The 12,148-nt window shown below is 39.5% G+C and overlaps 1 protein-coding gene across 11 annotated transcripts in view; it reads left to right on the top strand.

Annotated features, from left to right (window-relative positions):
* Window positions 1–8,737, top strand: part of Cacnb4 (calcium voltage-gated channel auxiliary subunit beta 4) — a 250,104-nt gene extending 241,367 nt beyond the window's left edge. For all 11 annotated transcript variants that reach the window (XM_087654045.1, NM_001399143.2, XM_087654041.1 and 8 more), the window contains 1 exon segment: window positions 2,187–8,737. In XM_087654045.1, coding sequence (XP_087510171.1) covers window positions 2,187–2,447 — 261 coding nt within the window. In that variant the 3' untranslated portion in view covers window positions 2,448–8,737.
* The last annotated feature ends 3,411 nt before the right edge of the window (window positions 8,738–12,148 follow it).

Raw genomic sequence — 12,148 nt, 5'->3', positions numbered from 1 at the left:
GTCCAATAGAGAATTAGTTAAGATGAAGACTCCAGTTGTTATTAATCTGAAGAAGCAAGAGAGGAGGGCACTGCATTTCTTTTTAAAAACACAGGGAGTTAGAGAGATGGCTCAATATTAAAGAACACTTTTTATGCTGGCTGAAGGACCTGGTATAGTTCCCAGCAACCACATGGTGGCTCACAACCATGTGTAACTTCAATCCGAGGAGATCTGACCTTCATGGGTGCCAGGCACACATGTGGTGTGCAGACATATAGGCAGGAAAAATATTTCTACTTATAAAATAAATAAACTTAAATTTTGTTATAATTAAGAAATCTAAACCTTACCCTGATCCTGACCTGTCATTGAGAAAGTCTGCTCTCCCCATAAGTTTCTTGTTCTGAAGAATTTTACTGTGAAGGGATAATGAATCTCACCTAGATTTTTAAGGACTCTGAAATCTCTGGTAGACTTAATCGTCAGCTATTTTGACAGTAATAATAATGCACTTACTCTCAACTGCATGGTACCATGGACAGCACTTCAGCGCAGCTCAGCTTCCAGGCTGCCTTAGCTGTTCCTGTTCCACAGGTGTTGAACCTGCCCGCCATCTTGTACAAACAGAATGAGTGAGCAGATTTGGGAATGACATCAGGTTCCTGTGTTTCTGGGCAGTATCTAGGGGCCTTCCTTGGTCAGCGTAGGGAGTTTGGAGATAAGCGCAAAGGACGTCAGAGCTCATCTCTCCTGCTGCTCTGCTGTTTCAGTCAGAACTAGAAGTTGGATGCCAGAGGCCTGGTGATACAAATTGAGTCCTGCCTCCCTGCAGTAATAATTATTCACCATTTATCAAGCAGCTGGAATGGATCCAAGCTCCGAGCTGAGGCATATACAGTCAAATGAACCTCTTGGCAACATGACTGGTTTTGTTTTAATGGGTTATAATGATAGCCATAATTGAAGATTTCGTAGAGTTAACTCTAAGCTAAATGGCACTCTCTGAAATTGTTATTATAACTACATTACTCCACTGCAGACAGCACCTTGGTAAGCAGAGAACCTGCCAAATAAATGAATTTCTCCTGACACTAGAAACGAACATAGGAAATGGACGATGGTAAAGGTTAGCACGTCTGTAGGCACCAGCACCATTTCTTGCCTTGTTTCCTTCGGGTACAGTGGTCTAAGAGTGACATTCCTATTGGCTATGGCTAACTCCGGATGGAAATAAAGGGAATGAGTGAGTGACCCAGTAAACTTCGTAGTGCTGGAGGGTCTAATGGTGGGTATTGTTTATAAAACATAACCCTATGACTTCCCACATACAGTAGCTCTCCCTAAGGAGTTCACTTGATGCCTTTATCCTGTGGCCTACTTCTCCCAGTAACCAAAGGTGTCTGACGGCATGATCTGTGACCCACTAATGAGTTTCCTCCTGTGGGAAGCTGAAGAGGTACCTGGGCCTTGGTTGCATCATGTTCCTGCTCTGTAATCGATGTGACCTATCTAATCTGGTAAACAGAAACAGACAGGCACTCTTTAAGTGAGGAAAAAAAAGTTAGATAATATATTTTGGGTCATCAAGTAACTGCCTTAAGATGTTAATTTCAATTTATAATCTTAAGGAATGTGGCTTATATCTGAAGATTGAGCTTCATATCTGAGTCAGACACAGAAACAAATCCATTATTTAATGGATAGTGCAAATAGTAATTTCATTCATGTTTTGAAAGCTATAAGGAATATTGATCTAGGGCAAGATGAAGTAAACATATAGTGAGCCCTTTTGGAGGAGAAATACTTTTATGAATTCATGAAAAGAATCAAATAATAGATCTTATTCTAAATTTTATCTCCAAATGATAAAATAATCCTCATTTTTTCCGAATGGAGAGAATTATTAAACCTATCTAAATAGATTTAAGTTCTATTTAAGAGTTCATTTTCAGTCCTTGTGTTTCAATAGGAAGCACAGTCATTCAATATCATAGGCTTACACTCACAAACTATCAGTAACAAAGCATCTATGTATGTTGCTTCCCAAAGAAAAGGGCCAGGTATTCTAAGCAGAACATTTGTGAATCAAAATGCTTTATTAGGTCAGACAGCAGCTCGCTTTATAGCCCCTGCTATTGCACATGCATTACCATGTTTACTGAATGAAGCTGACCTCTAACCTTTGAACTGTCTGATATTTTTAGAGTCAGCGGATGAGGCATAGCAACCACTCTACAGAGAATTCTCCAATTGAAAGACGAAGCCTAATGACCTCTGATGAAAATTACCACAATGAGAGGGCCCGCAAGAGTAGGAACCGCTTGTCCTCCAGCTCCCAGCACAGCCGAGATCACTACCCTCTGGTGGAAGAAGATTATCCTGACTCATACCAGGACACTTACAAACCCCATAGGAACCGAGGCTCACCTGGGGGATGCAGCCATGACTCCCGACATAGGCTTTGAGGCTGCCCAAACAAACAAACAAACAAACAAACATCATCTGTTGACAATTTGCCATAGTACTGCTAAGATAAACCAGTCATCTTAATTTGGCAAGCATGGCACAGTATCTGCTGTGCGGGTGGTCTGCTGTCGTTTGATGTAAGGGGCAAGAATTAAATAGAAGTACATTATGCCCTTGAGTCTAGGAGGGTATTAGATACCCGGTCATATAGGTATTTTTAAGTGCTACATTTACATGATAACAGTACCTTTTGTTTTCTTCATAGATTTTAGACACATCAATTTGTAATTTAGGGTACTGATCAAGGCACATATAAAATAATTTCCCGTGTAGGAAATTCCAAATGACCAGTTCCAGTTGGAACCAATTTATAAACCAATTCCTGTTGGAATTTGGGTGAATTGACTGGAAAGTCTACCTGAGCATGTTGAAATCAATTGAAAAAATCAGAGAAGAAAAAAATACCCAATAAGGAAATCAAAATACTAATAGAAACCAAACCCAGCTATGGTATTTGTTTGCTGGAAGCTAAATTTACACTTCAAGTTGGAATGTAGAAACATTTTAATAATGTTGCCGGAATGGCTTTTCAAACTTACCAAATATATTGATAGTGCCAAAAAAAAATCTCAGAAATCTTAATGCAGAAATTATATAATCGCCTCAGATTTTAATATTTTTATTTTTCCTGATATAGCTGTTGTATTCAAAGTGTTTTGCCTTCTGTTCAGTCAGTACTGTTAGCCAGTTTGAAGTTGACAAAATCCAGGGGATATTTGAGAAGTGGTAAAGAGAAGCCCTAGCATGGACAGTTCCAGAGAGTGGAGAATGAGGTGTTGTTCCTTCTGCAGTCAGTCTGCACACAGCTGCACACATCTGGAGACCTGGTGTCAGGTAGCAGAGATGTGGCGGGGCCTCTCTGGCTACAACGGTAATTGGCTTCAGATGGGAAGTCGTCCATCGTACAGCACACCGACACGGGCTTAGGAGCTGTGCCAGCATGGCTGAGTGTCTTTCCCTCACTTCAGCCAGTCTCCATCTTTGAATATAATGAATGTTTTGGCCCTGCATCACACTTCTTTTATGTTTCATGGGCATAATCAAATTAGGTACTGAAAGTTATGTTTTCACAAAATAATTAGGAAAACTTAAAACACTGAATTAAAATCTTGCAGAGAAAGAAAAAAAAACCCTCATAGAATCAGAATATATTTATTCACTAAAAGCAAGACAGTTTCAATACACGGCATTAGAGAGAGTTGAGAGACTGCTCGGTTCCATTGATAGTGAACAGCCTTTAGACTTCTATGAGTGTATTTATGGAATTGATGACCTATGTCCTATGTTATTAAAGACAGCTTTAATCCAAGAAATTAGTGAAATTGACCCTTTGAAACAAATGTCTTTCTGAAAGGGCTTGTTTCTGAAATGACGCAATACATGTGTTTTCTAAAGACCCAATTGGAGCTAGACGTAAAGTCTCTTTCTACTAATGCTTTGAAGTCAATTTCCGAAACAAGTATAATTAATAGTATGTTAATTTCTCCAAAAAAAAGACATGGGTCCTCAAAACTGTGTACCAGTTCATTAATTCTCCTGATCAAGAGTCTAAGTTTCATATTCTTAATCAGTTATCCTATCTCGGATCCCATCAACCCATTGTCTTGACTGTATGTGCAACCCATTATGAACCTGCTTATCTGATAATGAGGCTGCCTGAAATTTTGTGGTAATCTCAAACATTTGATACATTTAAACACGGGCTCAGTCAAATTGACAAGCTAACATCTGACACTGGCTTGTGAAGCTTTTTTGTCATCCAGCGAGGCTTACAGAATTTTCTGTTAAGACATTTAACAGAGCTGTATTCATTGGGCTCTTTAATAAGCATATAATCTTCCATTACCAAATACTTTGTTAGAAGACAGAAGAGCATTTTTCCAGCGAACAAACTATATTTATTACATGTATAGCACATATTTGCATGAGAAAGAAAAACATTAGCCAAACATTTTCCTGTATGCTTTACTGGTTTCTTGTTTGTGCGCATTAAAGCATTTAATTGCAGAGAGTGCACTTGGGTGTATAAATTTAGAATAGATTGCTGTTGAGCCTTTTCTGCAGTAGCATTAGCAATTTGGTCATTTAACTACTTTAAGATATTTATATTTTATGGCGCGGGTAGCTGTAACAGCATTTACATATATTTCCTAGTCAACAAGGCTACCTTTTCTTTCAACTTTGAAGGGTCACTTGTTTTGCAAGCCTCTCCAGCCCTTTTCTCCCTCACCCCCCGCCCCGCCCCTTTGGCTCTCCATGTCCTGCTGAAAGATGGAGGCCCCATGTGATCCGTGCACAAAACTCATCCATCAGTTGCCATCAAAAGTCCATACCTAGTTTGCTTTGCAGTTCTCTTAAAAAGCTAGCTATGTTGGAAAGGGTAAGATATATATTCTTGATGAATATATTTACTGTTTCACTTTAATTCTGCATACCTTTCGTCTTCCTCCTATAAGTTTCTCTCCTACAAACGAGGAAGGGATTAAGATTCCTCCTCTCTTTTTAAAGGCTCAGAGCTGCTTTGTAGAAATGACTAAAATCCAGATATACACTAAATAAAACGTTTCACTTTCGCCAAGCATACCAAGAACCTCTAGGGAATGCCTATCCCACAAGTACTTTGCTTTAATTCATTTCACTCAAAACGGCAAATGATGAGAAGCAGGAGAAATATTTCTATATCATCTGAGGCTGTTTTCACTTCTAGAGTAGACCATGATAGAAGTCTGTGAGTTTTCATGGTATATAATAATGCAGACACATGCAACAATGTGGACATGTGGTCCTGGAAAAAAGAGGAAACGCTACTTGTGGGTCCTTTTGCTTGTTTCCAAGACTACGAGATGACTACAGTATCATAACAAACACTGTTACCGTGTTTATGCTAACACTTAAAACAACACATAGTGGTATTTACAAATGACTGTGATTCTCTCCCGCCTTTATATGGCTCTACTGGGCAGAAGATTGGAATTGTTAGCAATTAGACTCACGGTCTTTCCTAAAGAGTCTCAACTGTGCGACGGTACAAATCATTGCATTTCATCCTCAAGGGAAGTCTGAAACAAATCAAGACAATTATTTGTTCCACTTTAAATGATCTGTGATTCGCTCCAATTATGATTGCTGTTTGCAAAAAAAAATGTATTTTTAGAATGTTAACGTCTTTTCATACCTGCATACTTGAACTTGTCTTTTGTGTGGGGGCCTTAAACTTCATAGTAGAGAATGGGGGCAGTGAAAAGGGAAAGGGAAAGAAGGCAAGGAAGCTTCACAAAGGAGAGCGTGCACTCTTCAACTCTTTCAGTGAACATATCCCAAACGTTGAGACACCGCACGTCAGTGAAGAATGTTTCTAGGCAACCTTGATTTGCAAGCTAGTATATTTTCTTATATAATTTTATTTTGGTATTTGCTAAAAACAAGAAAAAGAAAGAACACAACACCACCATACAAATTGCCCTCTACAATGATACGTATACTACCTCTTTTCTAGAGAAAACGGTCCGTGTTTGGAGGGGAAAGTCCTGGTGAGAGTGTCCATTCTCCCAGCTGGGCTGCAGGGTTGGAAGTGTTCAGACAAGCCTGCCCTTTAGAGTTCACGCTGTTTTCAAATGCTCCCAGCATGCTCTCATTTCTTCGACGTCAGCGAGGTTTTCTTGAAATTGGCCCACGGCTTATCATGATGTGAGTTTAATTTAACAAGAAGCCATCCTAGGGGACTAAGCAAAGTGAAAGGAACTACCTCTGTGCAAAATGTAGCCTCTAGCTCAGGTCTAAGGAAGAGAAATCCAGAGACTAGGTGTTTAAAGGCAGAGTTGGTTGATCCTAGACCTCTAGGGGTACTAAGGGCATGCTATGGCCACTTACTGGGTAAGAGATCTGCGTTGTCTGGTACGCCCATGTAATTGGAACAAACCTCATATCAACATTTCAAATAAATGATTACATAACCCTTATTCCTTTATATTAACCTTCATCTCTCATGACAGCGTTACATTTTTTAATTATATAAAAGTAATCCTTGGATGGCTGTATGAGTAAAAACTACAGAAGATCATGTAATAAAATCTGCTTCATTAGTTCCTCACATCTTTAAATAGTGTCAACACTGTAACTGTTAATTAAGTCACTCACTCCAGCGGGGTCTACTTTGGCAAACAACAGTCCTTTGCTTTTAAATGACGGTGATGGAACCAGGCAACTTAAGTGCTCTTGAACGGACATTGAGAATAACTTCTTGTTGAGTTAAGCAATCCAGTTTATCAAAATAGTAAAACTGGCTTATGTGGGCAGACAGCTACAGCATTCAGAAGTTACTCTTTACGGTTTCACCGTTTGTTGAAAGGACCTTTCTCCAACGAAATCATCCTCTGATAGCAATGTCTTTCCTTGTGGATAATTTAAGACAAAATGCTGCATGTAGTGATGGTATATTATGGGACAATTAGGAAGTATCTCAGCAGATAATCTTAATTAAGGGCTGTAACTCCTATTTGCCATAAATACATATAAATAAGAGGAAATAGTGCTAAGACTTGGGGAGTCTTAACTTTCCATGAACCTTTCTTTTTGGTGGATGTAAGATATTCACAGAGAGATGGAAGAAAATGTTACCAATGAATTTATTGTAGTTTAGGGAATTCGCTGATTCTTCCTAGTTTGAAAATCATAAAGAGTTAAAAAGAGAACCAAGAACAGTAGAAGATCTTTAGCTTTTCGAGAGTCTTGGGTTATATTTTAAGCATTTAAATCTCCCAACAAATGGCTCGATCTGTATTTATGCAGGGGCCTTTCTTGGCCTATTTGCACACTACTTCATACACTTCACTGAAACCAGGATGAATTCCATACACACAGAGCGCGGGGGGAAATCGGTGAGAATTCTGCTCGCACGGGGTGGGGGTGTCACGGGTGCGGGGGAAATTGATATGAATTCCATTCACAAGGGAGTGTCACGGATTCTGGGAAATCGGTGTGAATTCCGTTTGCATGGGGGGTGTCACACATGCGGGGTCATTAACGCTATATTGTTGCATTCTATTTTTCATATGCCTTACAATATTTTCTGGAACGTTATTAAAATGAAAGCATTTTATTGCCAAAATAAATCTATGTTGTTACTTCTGCATTAGCAGTAGAAAAATAATGTAGCAAAAAATATATATTGTACAGTACAAAATTATAATATATATATATTTTGCCAATAAATGAAAATAGATTGAGGTGAAAGAAGCACATTTGTTATAGCACAAACTTACAACAGAACCCACTGTTAAATCTGGCAGACCTGTTTTTAGATGTACGTAGATTTGGTTTTCTTTCTTATCAGATTTATTTCATCTCTCATATTTGTAATTGTGCTGCTTGATACTTTCCAGCAATTTATTTCATAGCCTTGCAATCTGTGAGTGTAATTTACTTATTTTGTCCCCTTACATAAAGCATATGAACTTCATTTTGTGTTACGACTCATACTCTATTACTGTGTTTTCTGTTCCCGTTTCTTCTCCCTTGGTAACAGATGGCACAGCAGGTGAGCTCACAGGGCTCCTCTAGGCTTTGGATGTTTGAAAGTTTATGTTTTTTTTCCCAGCCTCAAGTTAGAGATCAGCAAAATGTCCCCATGGAAAAATATGAAGTAGGGATTCCATTGCTTTGTACCTGATACTATTTGAAGCATAAATAAAGCCATTAGCTGTATTTTTAGGAGGTGGGTGGGATTTAAAATCTGATGCTATTAATAGGAAACGTACTAAAAATAACTATGGCAAGATGGTAGTAAAAGATCCCCCCTATTCTGAGGGCTGTTGATATCCCAGGCTATTCCTATGTCTCTGCTGATGTGGTGGGGGGAAATGCCTTTGTCAGATAACTTCCTTTTTCCTTTGGGTGTTTATTTTAATAATCTGTCCCTTTCGTTTTTTGTTACATAGATATGCGTAGCGTTCTACAAGGCATGCTGGGGCAAATACACTATGCAAATGTACACCGTGCTGCATGCTTGGTTCTCCCTCTGCTTTAGCGGCTTAAAAAAAAAAAGAGAAAAACAAAACCGTGGTGTTATTTTTGTGAACAAAGACATTTAAATTTAACGACAAAAAAAAAAGTGCAGAGTGCATGCATACAGTATCCTCATTTCTATGGGTTGTTTTATGGAATTTAAATGTGTACAAAGACTGCATTAATTTTTTCTTTTATATAATAAATGAAAAAAAAACCACTGAAACTAGCATTCTACCTTTCATTTATATTCTGGAAATATCTATATTCTGGAAATATACGGAGATTTCAAAATGCTGGAAATCATAAGCAATATTCTTGCAGCTTTTAATGGAAATAAATTTATATATTTACTCTTTAAAGAAAAAAAGATTCGATGAAGTGACTGTTTCCTGGTTATTCTGCTAGACACTACAAGTTACCACAAAAGACTGTTGTATTAGGAAAGAATGCATAAATTGTACACACATGTAAGAAGTGGACCATACCAAAATAAATGTGTGAAATAAGCCTGAATATAGAAAATATACTAGATAAACCTTAATGTTCTTAAGACACCCTTAAATGGTGAATGTAGCAGTTGCCAAAAGTTTCCAGAATAACAGGTCTAGAATTACATGACTGGTATAGAGATTATGACTGGGCCTTTTACACACACCCCAGACTTGGTTGCCTATGCTCGGTAACAGGACTGGAATTGGACTTTTATCTCACTGTGGTACACAAGAAGCTCAAGGGAAATATGTAAGATATCTGTAGAATTCAAATTATATGGTGATGTGTTATAGCCACAGGCTTTATCACGTTGAATTCACGTGAGCTCCCTGAAAAAGCAGGCAGTGTAAGTTAACAGAACCAACTAAAGAAAACCAGAAGCTCATTGTCATCCCTTTCCTCTGGAATAATCTTTTCTAAATACAAGCATCAAACACTCTCCAGCCCAAGTAGTAAGCTGAATGAAGCATGCAAAGTGCTGAGTAAGCACAAGGCGTAGGCTGTGTGAATAATTTTGTTATTGGAGGGGTCTTACCTAGGACCACCCCAACAATCAGCCAACAATCTGAAACTCCCAGGAGGAAAACAAGTTCCTTGCTGTTGCATTAACAAGGTATACATGAAACTACCTCTCCTGTGCTTAGCACAATTGTACTGCACCGCAGAAAGAAATTTCTTGCCTCTTCCTATAGCATACAAGGTCAGAACAGTAATTTAACTGTGGACTCTAACCACTGCCTTCCAGCTGTAACTATGAGTTATTCAACATCCTTGTGTTCAGATCTGCTGTCATATCCTCTTTGTATGACCAATACGTTTCTATTAGATTTAGAATATTGCAAATTATTAGAGATGTCTACTTCTTGTATTCCTTTGTGGAACATCAGACTTGTTTCAACAGGAGGTTGCTCTCTTGGTCTAAGGATTGTCCTTGCTCCTTTAAGACTGGTCTCAATTGGGGCATATTCTTGGGCTTCGCTCCTTTTTAACACCCAGGCATCTACTGATATATTAATGATTCCTGATCCTTTTAGATAATTATCTGGAGATTCTTTTGCAATAATCCTGGTATGGTTTTTCATCTAGAAACTATTACTGGCCAACAACCTAGGGTTTCATCCTATGTAAGTCATATGGAGCTAAAGACTCTGCTTCCCTAATTCTAGCCTCTCTGACTATGAAAACACAGAGCTGTGTCTTCATGGTAAGAGGCTGTCCTCTTATTTGGCTGTCCACTCCCTCTGGAGTTGGCTGGGAATCGTTTTTGCTAAGGGGGAAATACAGGTAAAGCTCACTGTTTCTGTTAGTGAGGGATCACCGTCTATAGGCTGTTTTCCAGTATCTGGAAACAGTTGTTTCTCGTGTTGTATGCAGTATTCTGCTTGTTAACAATAGAATGGTCCAGCACAGGCTTTACTCTCTCCTGTCCTGAAGCAGAAGTCTTTCATGGCATTTTGTTCATGACTTTATAAAAATTGATAAAATATTTAGAAGGTCTCAGAAGGAAGAACAGAAAGGTTGATATCCCCCATTAAAGATGCCCAGTCACATCTATAGTCAGCAATTTTGTATTTTGTCTATTAAAGTCAGGCAAGATTCTACTAGTCAAATCCATCTCCCTTTTCTGTGAGGGACACTTAGAAAATAGTCTAAGAGACCATTTCCTTAATAGAGTCCTAGCCTCACAAGTAAACATGGGTCTGACATACATTAGTAAGTTGCCAAAGACATGTGGGGATTTGTAAAATGACTCAAGGATTGCTAAAATCTCTGCCTACACTGGATGACAATGGAAACACTAAAGAGCTCATGTAAGTTGGTTATGCAAACATTGATTTTCTAAGCAGCCTACAGGCTATTAAGTATATCCAGATATAATATAAATATATGCAGACTAGTCTAATGACTTTATTCTTCTTTATGTATGCCTCCTTTAAGACTGGCATTTGAACACAAGCTCCCAAAGAAGATGGAGAACTAACTCTCTTTCCTATACATTGAGATAAGACAGTACATGGTTAGGAGTCAGGTGGAGTACAGTGCTTCATTTCCCGTGGCTGTTGAAGATACCCGGAACAGCTCAAAGACCTTTCAGAAGTCTCCCGCATTTTTCCTTCCCTTTTACAAATTGAAGTTGAAGAGAATAGAAAGAAATGACGCTTTTTCTTTATTTTTGTGGAAGAAGTAGACAATCCCAGCTTCTCTTTTAGTCAAAACTATCACAGTTGTCATTTAACCTCAGGAATCAACACTATGCTTCTACATCAGGAATACTGAGACCTAGAGTCTAACCTACTCAGCTAAAGGGAACTAAAGTAAGCAAAAACAAAACACAGGCAAGAACTCTTCGGATCAAGGTCGCCAGCGATTACTAATAATTCCTGCACTGGGGAGGGGTTGGGGGGTGCAGGGCTGGACATTCACATACCCAGAGGCACAACTGTTCAAACTTTAGGCAAGAAGAATGATGACAGCATTTGACCATCTATTTAACAGGAAGGTGACTCCTGAATGAGAGAAAAAGGCATTTGGACCATACCATGAAGACCAGTGAGTTTCTTGTTTACAGTCTTTTTGGACTCAGCTCAGATAGCTTTTGTGAACACTTAAGATTTTTTAAATCGGGGGGAGATATTTAAGGAAAACTGTTCTGGCCAAGAGTGGCCTGAGAGAGTGGAGGGAGATTGGAGAGGGAAGAGCCTGAGAAGCAAAGACAGAGGTGTGGGAAAAACTGCAGCGACTTAAAAAAAAAAAAAAAAAGGCCAAGATTTCAGCTGCTGTCAGATAATAGACTTTAAAGAGACTTAATGCTTACCATCGTCCGGGCCCAAACCTGGGACTTTTAGAAGAAGGTATGGTTATATATTAGCATTGTGGCTCGAGGCTCAGAAACAACTTCAAACCCGGACAGCAGCACGCCTAGAGCGCCTCAGCCTTCGCTGGGTCTTCGGCGCTGCAGCGGCCTCCCGCCCCTCCGCCCCGCCTCCTGCCCCCTCGCCCCGCCCCCGATCCCTTCGCCCCGCCTCTGGCTCCTGCGCCTGCGCAATCCCCTAGCTCCGCCCTGCCCCTGCCCAAGCAGCCGCCAGAGAGGAACGGAGGACGGTGGCCCACGAGGCTCGAGCAGACAACGCGGCGGCGATGT

The sequence above is a fragment of the Rattus norvegicus genome, chromosome 3 (assembly GCF_021556685.1).
Source record: "Rattus norvegicus strain SHRSP/BbbUtx chromosome 3, alternate assembly SHRSP_T2T, whole genome shotgun sequence".
Taxonomy (NCBI): Eukaryota; Metazoa; Chordata; class Mammalia; order Rodentia; family Muridae; genus Rattus; species Rattus norvegicus.
This window is presented reverse-complemented; position numbering and strand designations above follow the sequence as displayed.